This window comes from Podarcis cretensis, assembly GCF_951804945.1.
Source record: "Podarcis cretensis genome assembly, chromosome: 6".
Taxonomy (NCBI): domain Eukaryota; kingdom Metazoa; phylum Chordata; class Lepidosauria; order Squamata; family Lacertidae; genus Podarcis; species Podarcis cretensis.
The window spans coordinates 71221275-71242117 of NC_137175.1; the positions used below are offsets into that span (position 1 = coordinate 71221275).

Genomic DNA, 20843 nt, shown 5'->3' on the forward strand with positions numbered 1-20843 from the left:
TGTTGTAAGTAACCTAGAGAGCACCAAACAAGCACCAAGTATGCCATAATATAAATATGACTGCTCTACTGATGCAACACTTGGTGAAGGTTTTAGGCAGTTTAAATGGGACATTTGTGAATGATGTGCGAATTGCAAAACAGACATACGTCACTCTAGTTACAGATAGGTAGCCGTGTTGGTCTGCTGTAGTCAAAACAAAATTTTAAAAAATCCTTCCAGTAGCACCTTAGAGACCAAATAAGTTTGTTATTGGTATGAGCTTTCGTGTGCATGCACACTTCTCCAGATATGCACATGAAAGCTCATACCAAGTTGGTCTCTACTGGGAGGAATTTGTTTATACATCACTCTAAATATTGATGTGAAATTGAAATTTGGCTATGATAGTCTTATTACAAGAATTTGTTAGTGCTTGGTTTAAAAAGTTATTGGTTATATTCAGGAATTTACATAATAATGTTTCTATTTATTCTTTCTTGTAAGTTATTCTGAATACTTGTAAAAAGAGCAGGATATAAATAATAAATAGCAGCAAAATAACAGAACAGATTATGGAAACAGAGAGCAGAGGATTCTCATTTATTTTAGGACTCTGTTCATGCTGCAAATTTTAACGCAATATGGCAGAACAGTTTACTGCAGGGTTCCGACTTGTCTTGCATTCTGAAGAATTTGTGTTAACTCACAAAAAGCCTAAACAACGTGGGCCCAAAGTACTTTACAGATTGTCTAATTCCTTATTGCAGCACCTTGAACACTGATATCTTCTGATGGGGGGATTTTGGTGGTCCCCTATACTCCTGAGTCTGTGTCTTGCCTCCTTAGATTGTATGCCTGACTGCAGGGACTATCTGCACACTGCCACGACAGCCCATTTTGGCTGCAGAGTGAGATAAAAAAATTTTTTACATAAATAAATGTATTCTATTTATTTATTCATCCATTTAACAACATTTATATACCAACTGGTTGTAACAAAACCTCCAAACAGTTTAGATGAGATTTGGTCATGTTTATTATTGAATGATACTTCTACATCGACTGCTGTTTAATATTTATAAAGCACTTGCTAGAACTGTTCTGAAAACTAGTTAAGATTCATGCCTGGTTATCAGTGATGCAGAATGGCATCCTCAGAGCAAGTGATATGCAAAAAGTGAGGCAAGCTAGAGTCTTATAAAAGGATATGGTGGCGTTTGTTTCTGCTTTGCGGAAGAAACCTCAAGGAATACACACCCACTTGGATACACAACGTTTTCTTTGTTTCCTTTTTCTCTTTAATAAAAGAAGCAATCACATTTTCTAACTATGTAAAATAAAATAAACCCAAGGGGAGGAACCCAAAGGTTTTCCCCCAAGTACAAGTCACATTTGAACCCTTCTTCCCAGTGAGTATCTGTTGTTCTTCAGCTAACGAGATCTGCCTATTCTATCGTGAGTTCACAAATGCCTGGCAAAGGAGTGATTTATTTATTGTCTTGGCTGCCATTACAGAAGCCACAATACTATGCGAAGAGTCTCTCCTAAACCTCTTTTCTCCCTGTATATCCTTCTCAGAAGTGTACACACTTCAAATGGACTGGGGAGCTGTAATTTCCTACAGCAATATGTTTTCTAATATTTCTTGAGGCAAATGTCTTTCTTCCCAGTGCTCTCTAAATGCTCTGTTTAGCAGATATTATACAGAAAAAGTCAGCGTACTCTAAAGGTATTTTTTCTCTCTGCTGAGTACTTTGAAAGTAAAATTTGTAAACATAAAGCAAATTACACCACACGAAGCAAAGCTGCTGCCTCCTACAGTAAGGGAGTACTCACAGTCTGATTCAAGCAGCTCTGAAATGACCTAAACTTTCCCATCAGCTTCAGACCCCAGCTTTTTTCAAAGGCCACATGTAGGTTCACTGATGTTTACAAGAGTTGTCCTGGGCAACCAAATGGAACACAGAGATTTAAAGGGACAACTTCCAGACTAATACTATCTTCTCCAAATATTATTTTACTGCTTGTCCCATTCTTGAAAAAAAGAGTTATGGGAAGCCGTTGATGTGAAGAGAAACAAAACAAACTACAGTTTTTTCTGTATCTCCTCCCCTTTAAAAGGGAAGAAAAGTTGCCCCGTTTTCAACGAGTATGTGGAATTTCTTAGCACGATGAAGGTATTTAATCATTCAGAAATAATTAGAAAGTCACACCCTTCCCTCTTTGTACTTCACAATATATTTCATGCTTCACCTGCATTGGGATAGCAAGATCAGCTCCCTCTAGTGACAAACATATAATGTATTTGTCCATACAGAGGTCGTATCAGGATAACATAACCAATTACAGGTTGTATGCTGTTTGTGAACAGACTCCTCCACCTGCTCCAAGGACTATTAATGTCAACAACAGGTTGCCAGAGAAGAGGCAGATGGTACTGAAAGCAAAAGTGCTGCAGCTCCTTGAATGTAATCCTATACCAACTTACAGGGAAGTAAGCCCAGTTAAACTCAGTGGGACTTACTTCTCAGTAAACGTACTTAAGAATGCAGCGTTATGATCTCCTCAAACAACGACTGGGCTCAAAGCAATGCAACAGCAAACAAACAAATGCTCACACTTTAATGTATTTATTTATCAAGGCTATTTCTAGCCTGCCCTTCATTTCACAATGGATCTACAGGTGAGGTAGAATACACAACCATAACACAAAATACATAAAAACTAATCAAAACTAACCAACATAAACCATAAAAGCAGCAAATAATAAGAACAACAGCTCAAAAGTTTGCATGCATTTGCTTCTAATTGGAGTTGAAATTGTCTAGTGGAAATTGATATTTTACATATAAAATACAGTACTGCTAAAGCCATGTCCTTGAAAGTAACAAGTACTGGGATCTGAAAAGTCAACAAACTTCAAAGCATGATTAAAATAGTAACAACAACAACTATTGTTTCCTGTTAGCCCCACCATGCAGATCTCCAACTATGACCCTATGGGTTTCATCTTAGGTTCACCCTTTCCCCCCCACCAGATCCTGCCCTGGCTCTGCCCCTAAGCATATATATTTTAACCCCACCCAGATGATCAGGGTTTTTCCAATCAAGAGTGGACAACCCAGTTCTTCACCATGATAATAAACTGTGTGCACCTATCCCCAGGCACATGATTCATCAGGGAAGTTTTGTTTATTTTGTAGGGCAGTGTCCAAGCTGAAACCTCCAAATGGCACACAAGTGCACACAGAACAGCTCGCCATTGGCTTGGAGCCAACAAAGCCCCCTTCTATGGTGTTTGGGGTATCAGCTTCGTTTTCCCCACAGAATGGCAAGCAGAACCCAAACTTCACTCAAACAAGCAGGATGATATTGACATCAGCCCTCCTGCTGGAAGGATCCAGTATAGGGACCAACAATTCAGCAGGGCAGAGTGGGGCCAGCCACTGATCCACTGGATCCTGTACCAATCCATCTCTCAGAGAGTGATTCAACCTAGGCTTCTAAGCTGTGCCACCCTGGTCCTGGTACAGCACACCCACGCCCACCCCACTACAAAAAGATCAGTCTCCCCACCACCATACTGGCCTGTAGAAGGAAGTAAGCCTTCGGTGTTCTAATGCAGTAGTGGCATTGCCACTCCAATTATCCCTTCAATTGTCTCCTATTGGGCAATTGTCCCCTGATTTGTGATCCAGTCTTTTTATGGAATAATAATTGTACAGTTCTAGAAATGGTTTCCCTGCCTTTAGTTTATGGAGTTTGCAGCTTTTTTCTGTTTTATATTCTATCTTATTTTCTTCTAATATACGCCATTTCCATAAATTTTGTTTGTTGTTGTTTAGCCATGTCCGACTCTTCGTGACCCCATGGACCAGAGCACGCCAGGCCCTCGTGTCTTCCACTGCCTCCCGCAGTTTGGTCAAACTCATGCTGGTAGCTTCAAGAACACTGTCCAACCATCTCGTCCTCTGTCGTCCCCTTCTCCTTGTGCCCTTTATCTTTCCCAACATCAAGGTCTTTTCCAGGGAGTCTTCTCTTCTCATGAGGTGGCCAAAGTATTGGAACCTCAGCTTCAGGATCTGTCCTTCCAGTGAGCACTCAGGGCTGATTTCCTTAAGAATGGATAGGTTTGATCTTCTTGCGGTCCATGGGACTCTCAAGAGTCTCCTCCAGCACCATAATTCAAAAGCATCAATTCTTCAGCGATCAGCCTTCTTTATGGTCCAGCTCTCTTTACAAAGTGGTTTATAAATCTGGAAATTAGTAGCTTGTTGTTTGGCTTTTGAGATATCTGGATATCTGTTTCAATCATATCTGGATATCTGTTTCAATTATAGCAAAAGGCAGCAACATAGAAGCAAAGGATGTGATGGCCCGCACTGCTTCTTAACACCAAGAGTGAGTGGGAAAGCAAGAGGAGATGTGTGTACAAGGATGCCCACTGTTGTGCTGCACTGTCTAAACTCTGACCATAAACAGATTTATCTTTCAGAGTTCCTCAGTCCATTAACAACCACAAGGCTCCTTTAGAAGTGTTTGTGGCTGCAGTCTAATCCTCTGCATTTCTCGCATGTGTGGGGTATGGCAAAATCACCAATGAACCCTAGCCTGTCCTCTGCAGATTTCCTCTCTCTGTGTCCATAGAAGGTGGAGGAACATCTGTTGCTTTTACTATGGTTTTGAATGGGAAATTTCCTTCCTCTTTGGGGCTGAGCATGCATTGGATACAGCACCTTATTTGAAAGCACAGCAGTGGCCTATCTCTGATCCTGGCTTGATGCATGGGTAAGAATGCTTCACTCAAGCCCAGGCTGAAAACAGGCATAAAGGTTGAATAATTGGTTCATGGTCCCCAGAGACCAGGAGATTTGTGGGAGCGGCTGTGTGCTTTGAGCAGAGGTTAACCTTTCTCATATTCCAAACTAAATAATTTACCCTCTTCCATTTCCCCCATCATTTGGAGCCCTCTACTTATTTGTTGATTCCTCTCTCTCTCTCTCTCTCTCTCTCTCCATCATCCTTATGTGAAAGATGAAATGATTGATTGATATGCCTAATGAGTGGCTAAAGAAGATGATGGTTTCTGAGTATTTCAAAACAAGCCAAGCCCTTAGAGCACTGAGGGAACATTGAAAATCTTATCAGTTGACTATTCTTTCTGGGATCTTGTTGTGGTTTATTTGTTGGTTTCCCTACTTCTGGGTTTTCAGAGCAGCTCTTTTGTTTAAATGCATTAACACACCATCCAACATTTCTGATGAAAATAGAGGTGTCCTAATAATAATAATAATAATAATAATAATAATAGCCCACCCATCTGACTGGGTTGCCCCAGCCACTCTGGGCTTCCAGCATTTATAAAAACATAATAAAGCATTAAACATTTTAAAAAAGCATTAAAAAAAACTTTCCTATGAAGATGGTTCTGATGGTTGTACTGTATCTCATTTTCTTGGCTCAGGGGTCACATAACTCCATACCCTCCAAAATTTCTCCAATGAAAATAGGGACGTCCTAAAGAAAAGCAGGACATTCCGGGATCAAATCAGAAACCGGGACGGCTTCTGTAAATCTAGGACTGTCCCTGAAAAAGAGGGACACTTGGAGGATCTGCATTAAAGTTGTTGCCTAAATCCTACTACGATGACCCTGAAAAACAGCCATCGTCCCCCAGTTCTGCTCTTGTAATGTGAAACTCCAGGCAATGAGGAAGAAATATTGCCTCAGTGTGAGTCCTGTTAAATGCCGCTTGCTCAGGCCATGGCTTGAAGCGAAAACAGGCATCCATTTTCCTAGCAAATGAGACTAAGTGGCAGAATTCATTAATAATTTATACGCTCAGCCCATCGATTTTGACTCTCGTCTCCAGCAGGTTGTCCCATATTGCGTGTCAGGAAGAATCAGCTTTGCCCCTTAAGGTACATGCATGCCTGTCTCCTGCATTGTTTCTCTAAAAGGAAAATAGTGGGGGTTTTTTAAAATAAAATAAAAAATTACTCAGGATAATCTACATGGCAAATAAAACAAAGCAGAGAGCAAATCCAGTGAGATCAGTTCTTTCTCTGTAACAGAAGCCATACAGAAAAAAATGTTAATTTATTATCTCTGGGATAGCTCAGTCAGTAGAGCATGAGGGTTGGGCTAAATCTCAGGGTTGCAGGTTCGAGCCCCAGATGGGCAAAAGATTCCTGCATTGCAGGGGCTGAACCAGATGACCCTCTCATCTGTACCTAAATCACTGAAGATGTACTTTGACTATGATTATGAAGTACAAGGAAAGCGGAATTGGCAAAAGGATTTTTTCTGGGGAAGATGCAGCAAAGCAGGAAGGGGAATCCCGGCCCATTCATATACAATTCTCAGTCTCCAGTTTAAGTTTAAAATATATGACTCATAAAGGTAAAGGGACCCCTGACCATGAGGTCCAGTCGTGGCCGACTCTGGGGTTGCGGCGCTCATCTCGCTTTACCAACCGAGGGAGCCGGCGTACAGCTTCCGGGTCAGGTGGCCAGCATGACTAAGCTGCTTCTGGCGAATCAGAGCAGCACACGGAAACGCTGTTTACCTTCCCGCTGGAGCGGTACCTATTTATCTACTTGCACTTTGACGTGCTTTCAAACTTCTAGGTTGGCAGGAGCAGGGACTGAGCAATGGGAGCTCACCCCGTCGGAGGGATTCGAACCGCCGACCTTCTGATTGGCAAGTCCTAGGCTCTGTGGTTTAACCCACAGCACCACCCGCGTCCCTTATATGACTCATAATATCCCATTAATAGATTAAATAATATCCCCCCCCGCAATAAACTGAGGTTGCAATCTAATGGACACTTACTTAGGAAACAACCCCCATTGTAGTCAGTAGCACTTACTTTAGATCTAAGCATGCTTAAATCATGCTACCATTTTGAGAACCACAGAATTGTATGCAGTGCAGGAATTTTTTGCCCAACCTGGGGCTTGGATGGGGGGCGGGGCAAGGCGCACTGGGCACCACACTGCGGAGGTGGCACTTACCGTGGGGCCTGCAGTGCTCCCAAGCCATGCATCTCTCCTGGGAGTGACGCAGTGGCTCAGGCCATAGCTGTCAACTTTCAGATTTGAAAATAAGGTATCAGCAGCCTTGAAAATACGGGATCCACAGCCTCACCTGTCCCAGGGACAGTCTACAGGATATCTAACAATCCGGGATAGCAGCGGGAAGCAGCGGCAAACAGTGCTGGAATAAGGGAATTTCCCACAAAAAAAGGGAAGGTTGACAGCTATGGTTCAGGCACCTGCTGGCTCCACGCTGCCCGAAAAAGTCATGCGGACCTGCAGACCACCAGAGCACAATGCAGCTTGGGCACTGGGATTCCAGTGTGCCCTGCCTCACCTCACCCCAGGCACCTAAGCGGCTAGCTATGCCGCTGCCTCGAACCCACAACCCTGAAATTAAACCACACTCAGCACAGTGGGAATCGTTTCTGAATTAACGTGTCTAAGATCAGACTGTAAGAAATTCCAAAGAAAGCCTGTTGAAATAAGCCAACAATTACGAGCTCTCTAGGGAATGGCTAGATACGTCTCTGGGGGTTTACTTAGAGTGAGTCATTATTTGGAAGAGAGCTCCCAATATCACTTTGTTACAGGATTTGATGCCAAAGTGTTAATAACAATCAGTTTTCGCCTGTGCAAGTGCCCTTTGCTTATCTCTCTAATCTACCTCATTTAAGGCTATTCCATTAATTTCCTTAAACACAAATTTTAAAAAAGGAACGTTTTAATGTACTTTACACTGCTTGGCTTAAGTAGAAGTGAACTGTAAACTATCTAATTAGACTGGCCTAGGAGCAAATTATGCTACATGCAAATGCATATAATGAAGCCCCAAGTTTTTATTTTCTTTCAGTACTGTAATTAAAACCCCTTCTAAATACTGGTGGCACAGAAAGGATTTTTTTCTGCTTAAAAAATGCCCCGGTTGCTTTTCCCTCTGAAAGGTACCAGATTTAAGAAGTCAGTGAATTTTAAATACTTCTGCAAGAGTTTAACCAAAGAACTCCAACCAGCATATCTGGCTACCAAAGGAAACAGAATGTTCACATACAGTCTTCAGTTTTGCTTCCCCATATCTAGTCTCCCTCAAATGATTTCTCAGTCAATTTTCTAATAAAATATGAAAGCCAATAATTGGTCTAAAAGAATATACTGTGTATCTTATCCTTCCAACGTTATAGGATAGGAAGAACCTGTATTCCTGGTGTTTTCACAAAGCGTCTTTCTTGATGAGACCCAGAAAAATCTAGCCTGTTCTGTTATTTTTAATATGCAATAGAACAGAGACTACATTACTTTTATACTTTTTGTAGGAACAAAGACACAGTAAGGACTTACTTCTGAAACATGTCTAGTATGATTGTCCTGCAAGGCACATCTGTTATTTCAATTTCTCATGTTTCAGTCTTCAGTTCTCCACAGAAGTTTGCTATTTTCTTTTAAAGGTTCTCATGAAAGTTCATCAGCACTTTATTTGAATATATCCTAATGTGCACATTTTTGCAAAGCCATTTTTCCTTCCGTAATGGATTTTTGTATGTTATTTTCATGAATATATGCAATTTTATGCAGACTTTTATACACATAATTTGGCTGGAGAACTGCACTGTAAAATTGTGAGAAGTTCCAATTTATAAAGCTGTATTTTGTCTTGCATATTGTTTTGAAAAGTGCAAATCAGGCAGGTTTGTTTTCAGCTGAGAATTGAATTAAACTTCTCCCCACCCCTAAAACCCAGGCATACCAATTTGCATCCTTTAGATACTTTGACAGTAATACAGAAATCACTTTTCCATGACTTCATCATAAAATATAGTACTTTTTTTAACATCAGCATAGAACAATGTGACAGGTCAGGTGGTTGAGAACTGCTTTTAAAATATTCCAGTGCCACTACTGCACTATAACATCTAATGTCTAACACCCAAGTGAACACAGGAGTGGACTTTGTGCCTATTCAGAAAGTATAAGACGGACCTGCAATAAACTGTTGTGGAGTACAGTGCTCTTGTTCAGAATGCCTGCCAGCTTTTCCAAGCTACTCCATTCAAATGTCCCCTTCTAGTTTTCTGTCTCTCTCATCAAACATAAAGAGACAGAGACAGAGAGCATTCCATGATCACTGAGCATGCTCAGTTATAATTGTGCTTTTTGCTCCCCTCCCCTAATCCTCCCCATATATATATATATATATATATATATATATATTAATTACTTCTACAACTTTTGGAGTTTCTCAGAGTTTGCTCCCTCTTGGGCATGGATACTGCTGCATTTGCTTTGTAAGGATCCACACTCGGAGAATGAGTTTGCTCTTAAAATAGAGGAAAGAGCATTTTCAAGTTTGACACTTATGTCTTTAACCATATTCTAGAATAGATGGCAGGCAGCCTCATGGATAAACAGCACACTTCTGAAACTGGAATGGAATGCACCACCCAACCCCAAGGAACAAAACCTCTCTCAATTTGAGGACGAAAGAGGAAAAAAGCAACCCTGAGACACAATAAAGGTTGCCAGGCATTGCATAATGATCATGGTACAATATTTTATAGCGGAACTGGGAAAATGTAATAAAAAACACATCAGATTAAATATTTAAAAGCCTGCCTCCTATCATACATTTCCTTCTGAGTGGTTTAGATCAGCAAAAACTGAAATTTCACCAACTATATCATAATTTCACAAAATTCACAGTCATCCAAATATTAATTTAAAGGTGATGGTATAGCAGTGTGCATCAAAATTATTTTTTGAAAGATGTAGAAAAGGCAGTATACTGAGGAAAGTTGCAATGAAAGTCACCTAGCTGTGAGTGCAACTACAAGGCTACTAAACCATACTTACGGTATGTTGCAGTCCAGTACCCATGGGCCTCTCAACACAGTGCAACTTAATTCTAGCTATAGAATTGCACATACTGTTAATTTCCAAAATGCGAAGTGTATCTGCTCAAGTTCACAAGTGTATCTACAAATTTGAGGTGCCAATCACAAATACACTATCAGTGAAATTCCAATCATATCTCCTCAAAAGTCAGTCCTATTTATTGCACGGAGTTTTCTCTCGGGTAAATGCGATTAGGATAGCAGCCTAACTGAACTTGTTTCTGGGTACTGTAGTTTGTTAAGGGTTGATAGAAATAGTAACTCTGAGGGGTAAACTACAGTGCCCATAATTCTTGGAGTAAAAGAGTGTGCTTAAAAGTTATGGTATGTAAACAACCAAAATAGAATTCCTCATAAGAATAAAACCTTGATCTCTAATATCAGATTACTAGAGAGCAAAAGGGTATAGTTACTCAGCAATTTAAAAAAATGTACTCTGAATGTGTCTGTGTTTCAGGTTTCAGGCCCTAGTTCAAAAACAAGCAATCATAAAACAACATAAAAAACTCAATATATAGAAGGAGCAAAAGCATCATTAATCATTATTTTAAAACTTTAGCAACCTTCATAGCCACAGATGTAAATCGTGACTTTCATCACTGCAAACCATACTAAACAAGAAAGGTTTAATTGCCTAGTTTATTTACATTTATATAAACCACCCCTCGTCCCATAGGATCCTAAAACAGGAAACATATAATAAAATCCATATATTAACGTAAACATCATTTTAAAAAATCACATTTAATCAAGCAATTCAAAACCATTCAATTTGCCAACTTCCCACAAATGCTTGTGCGCACGTGTGTCTAAAGCCATTGTTTGAACAGTGTCAGTGAGGGAGACAGCTGCATCTCCATAGGCCGGGAGTTCCACAAATGGGGGCCACTACAAGGAAGACCCTACCCCTAGCTGATTTTTTTTTTGTGGCAAGATGTTAAATAGCCTGTACACTAAAAGAAAGAAGATCTTGTTCCTTGCACCCTCAGATGAAAATAGCATCCATAGCAAGGCCTCCTCTGAAGACCAAAGTGTGTGGGCAGATTCAGATGGGCAGAAGCAGTAGCCCTCCAACTTCCAAACTGTCCAGGCCCGGAAAAAGGGATAACAACAACCACACTTTGAAAGGAAGAAATCCAAAACTGGCGAAGAATGCACAGTATTGGTATGGCATGACTGCTGCATTTTGCATCAACTAAAAAGCTTCTGGGCACTTTTCAGAACCGTTCCGCCACATACTGCACATACCATGACCTAAATATGAAAGGCAAACAAGAAACCTGTAACTGCAGCAAGATCCATCTTCAGAAAAAGGCCAGTTGGTGCATTTGTTGGAATCTGGAGCAAAGCTGAATCCGGGAGCAGTCCAAAAAAAAAAACAACTGCACCCAGTGTGTCCAACAGAAATATCTCCCAAAGTTTCTTGTCTGGATTACACCTTTCCCCCAACCTCCCTTTTGCCCCATATCCCATCTCTCACTGGCTTCAGCATTAACAGTATAGATATAAGTCTCGAGCACAGGATGAGGCATCCCAAGCCAAGGCGCGTTTATATGATCCATAAACCAAACTTCCATGGGTTTATCTACTCGGGAGGAGGAGTGGCAGCGGAGCGCGAAGGGCGCGTTAGATCCGCTCCTGAAATAAGTGCGGACTTGGGACTACTGCTGCAGCCGCTTGCAAGTGCGGGTGAAGAAGGCAAGAGCTGAGGGGGGGGGGAAGGCTGGTCCCTTCGGGTGAATTATTTACTGGAGGGCAAAAGGAGGTGCGTTGTGGGGAAGAAGAGTCTGAGGGGGAAAGCGGAAAGCGAGGCCTCCTCCTCCTCCTCCGCAAAGAGGTTAGTTCCGCCAAGCCGCCGGGCAGGCGAAGCCGGAGCCCTTGCGAGCGTGAGGAGGAACGGCTGAGGAGAAGGAGGAGGCGCTTCAGCGGCCGTCATTTCCGCCGTGTATGTGTGTGTGTGGAGTCGGGGAGGGCAGGCGGACAAGCGGAAAGAAAGGAGGCAGGACCCGGAGGAGCCCTCGCCGCCTCCGACTTAGAGGCCGCCCGGAGCCCCCTTGCTAGAGCGAGGGGGAGAGGAGCGCTGAGGGGAAAGACCGAAGCGGCGACGCCACACTCCTTCCTTCTTCGCTTCTTGCCGGCTCCACAGAAGCCGCTCGGGATTCCCGCCCTTCTCCCTCCCTCCCTTTCTTTCCCCCCCCCGCTGGACGGACGGAGCAGCCCGCCGGCCTCCCGGCCATGGGGAACGCCGCCACCGCCAAGAAGGGCAACGAGATCGAGAGCGGTGAGTTGGAAGCGGGCGACAAAGACCGGGGGGGGGGGGCGGGGAGGCAGGCCGGCTCTCCGCCGCCGCCGCCGCCGCCGCCCCGCTGCTGCTCCTCCTCTCGCCAAGGTGCACCGGGACGGGCCGTGGCAGCAGCAAGGCCCTGCGGCCTAGTCTGGCGGGCTGCGGCACTGGCGGCAACCGGTGCGGCAGGCAGGCCGGCCCGCTCGCTGTGCCCCTTTGGCGCGGGGGTTCTGGAGGAACTGCTGCAGCCACGTCCCGCTCCGGGGGCTTCGGAGTAAGCGGGTTAACCGGTCCCCTCGCAAGGCTCAGGGGCAGATGCAGAGCCCCCCTCCCCGGGGGGGGGTGCAGAGGAGCTCCGTGGACGCCCCCACCCGGAGGCCGCTGCCGCTGCTGCTGCTGCTGCGTGTCCCCGGCATCCCCACCTAGGTGCATCCCTCTGCTTAGGCCGGCCTAGTCCCAACCCGGAGGAGGCCAATGAATGGGAGCGGGTGGGGTCTATTCCTTCCGCCCCAATCGCTCTTGGTAAAACTCTTGGCCCTCGTCGTAGGAAGAAAAGCTTTTCTTTCGGCAACCTTGGGGTGAGGGCTGGGGTGAGGGGCAAAGCTCGGGTGCAAACTGTGATTTTTGTTTGGCGCTTGTGTGTTTTCTCCTCTTTTCTCCCCGCCTCTTCTTTCCTTACCCTCTCCCCCCCCCCATCACAGCAGAAAAAAGGCTTCTGTAGAAAACTCCCTAACCTTTCCCTCTTATAGTTTTTGTTCTCTGCTGTTGTGGAAACAGTTTATTCCCAGCTCCTCCTGCTTTGGAGAAGCAGTCTTCTGTTGCAGCATGTTAATGTGTTGTGAAACCTCTCTCTACAGAAAGCGAAAGAGACCTAACGCTAGTAAAACAATTATTATTATTATTATTATTATTATTATTATTATTATTTTGTCGTGCAGGATCTTGGTAAGCTGCATTTTGTTTGGGATTGAGAACATGGCATAAAAGAACACAAGCAAAGTGTTTAAGCAATTGCTGGCACTTCTCATTGGAGATTAAGGCCTTGCTAATACACTTACTTGGGAGTAAGTCCCATTGAATTCAATCAGGCTTTTGAGTACATGTGTTTAAGATTATGAGGTGGATTACTAATATGAACTCTTGAGGTTTTGAGTGTTTATTTCTATTTGCTTGTCTGCAGTAGAAATGATTTGGAGTGTTTTTGATCCTCAGCAATTTTTGAGATGGGCAACTTTTATTCATTAGCATCTGTCTCCTTTTGTAGATAGACAAGTAATTTTACATAAAGATCGTTTTGGTTTCATAAAATACGGTTCCTCAGAATAAAGCCCTAAATGTTACTTAGTCCAGAGATGGGGAACCTATGACCCTCCAGATGTTGAACTAAAACTCCCATCAGCCCCAGTCAACATAACCAATGGCCAGGGATAATGGTAGTTGTAGTCTAACACCTGCAGGGCCATTGTTGCCCACCCTGATGTAGTCAAATAAAATAAAATCCTTTCTGTTGAATAATCAAAAGCTTAAACCAATTTTAAAAATAAGCAAATCTAGAGAGAGAGATGCATGCTTAAAAAGTAGAGTCCTGTGCATGCACCATTAAATTCAGTTGAACTAACTTCTGGTTAAGTGTGTACAGTGCTGAAGCTTTCATCCTAACTTTGAGGCCTTGAGGCCTTCATTGTGTTTGATTTCAGTGGGATTTAAGTTGCCTCCACCAGTTAATAGCATCTCCAGAAGGTGCTTGTTCAGCCGTAACACCTTGCAAAAGTGGGGTGGGAGAAAAGTAGCTTGTTGGGTACTACTGGTCTGAGAATGCCACACTGTAATGCCTGTGTTCAGAATGGGCTGTCATGTTGATGCAGTGTAAACTGATGCATAGGAATAGTTTTCTTGTCAATTGGTGGTTTCTGGTACAGTATGCTGAATCAATGCATGCCTGACATTTGAAAAAGCCTCTGGCTTCAAACCTGTTTCCTGGGAGGAGAGACTCCCTTTGGGGCTTTAGTCTAAAATTACCTTCCCTGCCATGCTGCCTCTTCGTGTGGCATCAGTGATGGTCCTGGTGAACTGTGGTGCCACAGGCCCTTAATTTTACTTTGACAGCAGGGGTAGCCAAAGTGTTGTCATTTTGTTGGACTATGACTTCCCTGACAATTGATCGTGCTGGTTGAGGCTGATGGAAATTGTAGTCCAAATACCTTTGGCGGGTACCATCTTGGCTATCCCTGCATTTGTGAATCAAGCAGCATATTCTTGCTCAACCCTCTGGGCACAGTTCTGCTTCTGCTGAGGGTATTCTGTGTGCTGGGGGTGGGTGACATTCACTTTGCCTTCAAGTGAATGACCTGCAGCATTGTAGTATGTTTGGGACAGCTCTAGGCTGTTGCATGTGTACTCTATAGGGAGTTAGGCATCCTTTTAAATACGCTTGGTCCCTATGAGGATTCTCTCCTCCCTCTATCCATGCATGTGGTGTGCAGGTCTGTGATTTCCGGAACATTTTCTAACACATGCCCAAATCTAGCATGGATTTCACTTGTTCTGCATCACAACACACCCCTTTCATATTAACGGTGTCAAATTGTAGTAAAAATGCACATGTCAGATTTCTTAACTTGTCAGATCTGTACCAACTGTCAGAAATGCAAAATAAGGCAGTGGTAGCAATATTGTGCTGTCTCAAAGACGCTTTCTAGAATTGTGAATTTGTAGAGGGTTGAGAACAAAAGGAAGTGCCACTGCAGCAAGAGGGGTTGAGGGATTCTCAGAATATGAAGATTTGTGAATGCTTTGCAAGCGTTGAAACAGAGGTTTTTCTGCTATCTGATACAGTGACTGTTGCAGTTTGCATTGTTATAGAACTACTCATCCTTGTCAAAATAGCTGCCTAAGGAAACAAATCTTACAAATTTTTGTTATAAGTTTACACAACATGTTAGAAAAGCTACAAGTTTTGAATAAGTTCTGTAAACTGACAGTGGAAGCGGGGGAGGGCAGTGATTACTTTTAATCCATGTCCTTTACATATTAACATCTACTGAAAGCTGTGATTGTAAAGATCAAGGCCATGCTACAGTATCCGAAAGACAATGAACAGTGACTTGATTTGTAGTCTACTTTATATTTGCACATAAAGTGTTTGAGAGCTCTTACTGCAACTGTGGTCAATGTAAACGGAAACAATATAATTGTAGCACTTAGTAGTAAAGCTTCATATAATGGTATCTTATTGTGTATTGCTGAACTTTTATCACCCATGGTGCATTTAGTATGGCTCTGGAATATTTTTAGTAGTGTTGGTTATTTATTTATTTCTTCAAACTTTATAGCATTAGTAGAAGAATGCAATCCTTTTTTTACTTTAGTTCTGGATATGGATGCATGTTCTATGTTGTGTAAGGTAATGTCTATTACATATTGTACTTGAACACAGAAAAATAATTTCCATACAGTCTTAAAGCAATATTGCCATTATGCATCTGAACAAAGTTCCAATTCAGTTCAATTGATATTGGTGGGACCTGCTTCAGCACTTCTAAAAAGGGGGCTTAGCCTTTGAGGTCTAGGATGTTGGGTCTGAGCAAAAACTACATTTACAAGTACTATTTAAAGGAAAACTTTCTGCGACTCAGTGAATACTTTTTAAAAAGAGGGATCCTAACTGGAATTAGAAATGTCATTGCCTTTAAAATACTGTCCAGATAAGTAGCAGTATTAGTCTATGGCATCAAAAAGCACAGTTACGCATTGTTAGAAACTCAGATATATAAGCTAGACACCAAATGGCTCCTTAAACTAGGAGTAAAGTTTTCAAAACAATGCCTAGTTGTCATTTTTGGGCCAGACAGCTTGAAATTTGTATTTTTCAATAGAACTTTTTAGTTCTTGAAATTCATTCTGATTTTGCAGATAAAATCTAGCAGATAGAATTCTACTGGATGTGTTGCTAGTGTGTGAAAACAGTCAAGACCCAAGGCATGCACCTCCAGATGGTGGAGACGTCAGGGGCCATCCTGGCTCCTGGGCATCCTCTCTTGGTCGCAAGTGGCCAGTAGTCAGGTGCAAAATGTGCCTGGCACCTGGTGAATTTCAAATGCTGGTTACATGGTCCTTTTGAAAGTAACACATTTATTATAGCACAAGCTTCTCTGAATTACATAGAGTAATTGAATTGTTGAGTTGGAAGGGACCCTTAGGGTAATCTAGTCCAACCCTTTGCAGTGTTTAATTGATAGATGAATTGGAACATATAGAGTTATTGTTTTGAGATAATGAACTAGATCTTATTCCAGAAGACACATTTCCTGTTCGAGAATTGCTTTCTTGATGCACACAGTGCTTACATTTTTTGTTATATCATGGAGTTTGGGTCACAAACCTTTTCACACAAAATAAAAATTATATAGGACTACAAGTGAGGACAGCAAGAAAACTTGATGGGTGAAGGGAGTGAATCAAATACCAGAAGAATTCGTCACTCCCAAGACTTTTCTTTTTCCCTCCCCACACTGGCCTTCTGAAAACTAGGAGCAGATTAGGAAGTATAGTGAAAGTGCTGCAAAACAAACCAGTATTGCTAGAGTGAATCGTATCCTACTACTCCAGGAAGGCTATCCTGCACTATCCAGAAGTTATTTTTCCTCGTGCCATCAAAGGAAGTAGCCAGACTCCTGGATAGCTCATGGTGCTGATAATCCCAAGGTTGCAGATTTGACCCCTGTATGGAGCAGCTACATATTCCTGCATTGCAGAAGGTTGGGGTAGATGATCCTTAGGGTCCCTTCCAATTCTGTGATTCTATTATCTATGCACCTTGAGAGGAGGGGAGAAGGGACCTAATAAAGGTGTTGGCACTAGAGAAGGACTAGGAAAGTGTTGGTAGCCGATTATGCTTTCTCTCTAGCCTATGTTCTTATTTGCTCTCTCATTCTTCTAGTGCTGCTGGGATAGCTCTAGAGCTGTTGTGTATTCATCATCACATGTATGCTAACTTTGGCCTCTTTGAGGAAGGATAAGGTGGGGAAGTTTATTCTCATCACATGTTTTGGCACAACTCTAAAGTTTGTGCAAATAGGGCATAAATAACGGTAGTGGTGATCTCTTCATAGTTTGATTTGAAATTGGCTCAGTAGTTATCTATTTTCAAGTAACCTTTTCTCTTTTTTGTGGAGCAGAAAGTTCACCTGTTTTTTTACCGTTTTCACCTGTTTAGGTTAGTGAATGTTTTCTGATTGCTGCATGCACAAAGGAAGAAATCATTGACTTGCCTTTGTAACCTCCCCACCCCCGTATACAGGACCTCTGGCAGGAATGGTTGCACATGTTCCTGAACTACACAAACAGACCCAGGGAACATATTTCTCAACTAGAATATTGCATAGATTTGGAAAAGCTTGCACTTTACTTATTCTAGTTGTTAGCCTTCTAACGATTTGGGAAATGCTTAAAGCAAATTTTATTTTTGTTGTTGTTCTTTAAGAATGAGCCTGGAAAGCAGCTTTATACATATCCTCACAGATAGCCTTAAGCATAGTTATCTTCAAAACCACTGGGTGATATCCAGTTAAGCCATACTCACTGAAATAAATTGGCTTAATTCAGTGGATCTGCTCTGAGTATGACTAACATTGGATATCACCTTCTGCCTTGTTCTAACCTATCTCTCTATCCTTATTTGCTGATACATCTAGTTCTTCCTCCAACACTGCCACCACCAGTAGCCCAAATCCCTTAAACATCTCTGCATTTTTTCCATTGCTGTGCCTGGAATTTCTTTCCAGAACAAATATTTTCAAGTAATTCTCCAGAGCTCACCAATTCAGGGAAGTCCTTTCTTAACCCATTCCTCTCCATCCCTCAACTGTGCTTGCTCACATTTCATCTCTTGTTACTCTTGTTTCTTCCTCTGAACTCTCCCTACTCTCCAAATATAGATTATAATTTATTTGGGGACAAGGATCTGTGAGTGCATGACCTGGCAGAGAGGAAATAATCTTGGTCTAATAAATGATGTTTTATTAAAGAACAAATCTAGTCCCCACGTTTTGGCTTTGTACCTGCCATGACCCAGCTTTGGCACATTGTCTGTGGTTTATTTCTGTTACAACTGAACCACTAAAACTGTGGTTTGATCTGTTTGCAAGCCAGGCTTTACTAGATCTTGGTTTCATCTTATGGTCAGTAGGCAGAGATTAAACCAAGTTTTCTAAGCTGAATGTAATGGGAAAATGGCTTAGCAAACCCTGGAAGTGTTGTATTATGGTGTGAGAGGGGAGAATGTGCAGACACAACTTCATCTAACAAACTCTGGCTTATTAGACCAGGATCATTATATCTGAACCAGGCCTCTGTGTTTCCTTTTTTCTTTTTCTTCAAAGTAGGCTAGTACATGATTCTTACACCCAAGACTATTTGGAATCTCCAAGGGACCAAATTGTGAAGTTGTATAAAAAGTTACATTACTTTTTTTAAAACAACAATGATGGAACTTAAACACTATAGTAAAGGAAAGTTTTGGCTTGTATTTTAAGGCTGCTATAACCTAAGATGCTGTGGCATGTAGTCAACTAAATTATACTCACAGCTGACCCATTGAAATTAATGGACCTAAATTAGTCAGGACCATTAATTTCAAAGGGTCTTCTCTGAGTATGACTAATGTTGTATACAACTCTGCAAAAATAATAGTGTTTTTTAAATGTTAATAAGCATGTAAATAGCCACCTGTCTGTGGTAAGAATCTCCTTCAGATGACCAGTCAGAGAAACTGCTTTAAAATAGAAAATTGCTTTTGCTCCAGCTGTTGATGGTTCCACAAATAAGTAACATGGTATGTGTGAGTAAAGGAGCTAGTGCTTCTTACTGTACAGTCCAAGACAACTTAGTACCAAGTTAATTAGCATCACCTTCCCTTATGTAAATGTACCTATCCTTTAAGATTGGATGTTGAACCCCTCCTGCATTTGGTGTTGCCAGCTAAGGCTAGGTGCGTGGTAACAGATGAGAGAGACTGCTTTATCTGTGGTAGTGTGGAACTCTCTGCCCCCTTGCTCTTTATATTATCTTGGCACTAAGAAAGCTTTTATTTTTAAACATGCTCTTGAATCTGTTGCTACTTAATGCATTGATTGGTGCTGCTGTTGCTGCTTTTTGTGTTTTTGTTTTGCTTCTCTGTTTAAAATATGTCTTTTTATTGGTTGTGTCATTGTTGCTTTTCTGCTTACTCTTCATGTGCAAGTCACTGAGCAACTCCTTTGTGGGGAAAAGTGGGGCTTTAATTTAAAAATAATAATAACAACAACTTCTGTGGGATAGTAACTTTGGCGGACTTATTGCCAAGGCTGCCCTTGGAATACAAATAACAAAAAAGCATGTATAGTGTAAGCAAGAACAAATATTCTAAAACATGGAAACCTTTGCACTGTATTCAGTACACAACAGCAGATTTTTGAAACGGGAAATGCATCTAAAACTTCAGTTCATCAGAGCATTAGATTAAGCATGTATCCTATACAGTTCCATAATAAAAAGATACATTTCACCATGCAGACAATTGCTGGGTTATAAAATAATGTCTTAAAAGTTAAGTGTATAATTATGAGAGGAAGTAACTATAGTACCCAATACTGAAGTTAGACAAATCCAGGTTCCATGCTCATGCATCCTGCTAGATTAGGGAATTTCTGTGTTGGAATTGTGGTCACTGGTAACTTTTCTGTGCATCTGTGAACTCTGAACAGCTATGAACTTTCTAAAAGCACAGGGACCAAGTGCCTAAGGATGGCATCCACAGATACCGCGTGAGCTTTCGAATGTATTCACTGAATGTATTCCAAGCTTCTTTTGGAGTTCTTTTGTAATGGTGTCTTGGATTGAAATATTGCTCGTGCTTCTGTTGTACCACTTCTGTGGAACATGCTGATTCCTAAATGTTACCATGTGCAGGCCTTGGACTGTCCATAAGATTAAAATTCCTAAGCTGCAATAGCAGTTGACTTGGTGTGCAGGCTACTGGAAGTTTTTCAGGCTTTGTTTTAGTGTTTTGTTGAAGCATTACTCTTAGCTGCAGTTCGACACCGGATGCATGGAATGAAAGCTGTACCCTACCACTGAACCACAGTGGACTGCTACACTGGGACCTCTCAATTCTGACAAAGATCTGTTTGCTTTCCATTCTGTGTATGTGTGTGTATCCTGTAATAACTGGTGATTGTGTGTGAATATCATAGGAATAAGTGTGTCCTAAAGGCAGTTGTGTGAAATATGTGATTGCATGAGAATTTTAAAGACTGACATACCCAAATCTCTTGATGGTCATCCTGCTAACATAATGTTGTTAGTTAGGACTACTTGAACTTTACCTCCACAGTTATCATATACCTTTCAGACTCGAGGTGGCTTTCAACATAGTTAAAACATTAAAACACAGCATTATGAAAGCATTTTATCATTTTCCATTCACAAAATTTACATTGAGTTTTCTTGAAATGGACGGGTCTTCTAAGCATATGTGTTTAAGATTAGGGTGTAAGATTTTGTAAAAAACAAAACAACCTTTCTATTTTGCCACAGGCCATAGATTTGATTGCAGTGTCAGTCTAACATAAAGCCAGTGGGTGCAGAAAGTAACTTGTGGCTCTGGAAGAAGCT

General features: G+C 41.8%; 2 protein-coding genes across 3 annotated transcripts in view; one reads left to right on the top strand and one right to left on the bottom strand.

Moving 5' to 3' along the window:
- Positions 1-1935, bottom strand: part of TTLL7 (tubulin tyrosine ligase like 7) — an 81966-nt gene extending 80031 nt beyond the window's left edge. For both annotated transcript variants that reach the window (XM_079981272.1, XM_079981270.1), the window contains exon 1: positions 1819-1935. The gene's annotated coding sequence lies outside the window, so the exon portion shown is untranslated. The remainder of the gene's footprint in view (positions 1-1818) is intronic.
- A 9834-nt stretch (positions 1936-11769) lies between these two features.
- Positions 11770-20843, top strand: part of PRKACB (protein kinase cAMP-activated catalytic subunit beta) — a 57661-nt gene continuing 48587 nt past the window's right edge. The window contains exon 1 of the mRNA XM_079981619.1: positions 11770-12188. Coding sequence (XP_079837745.1) covers positions 12143-12188 — 46 coding nt within the window. The 5' untranslated portion in view covers positions 11770-12142. The remainder of the gene's footprint in view (positions 12189-20843) is intronic.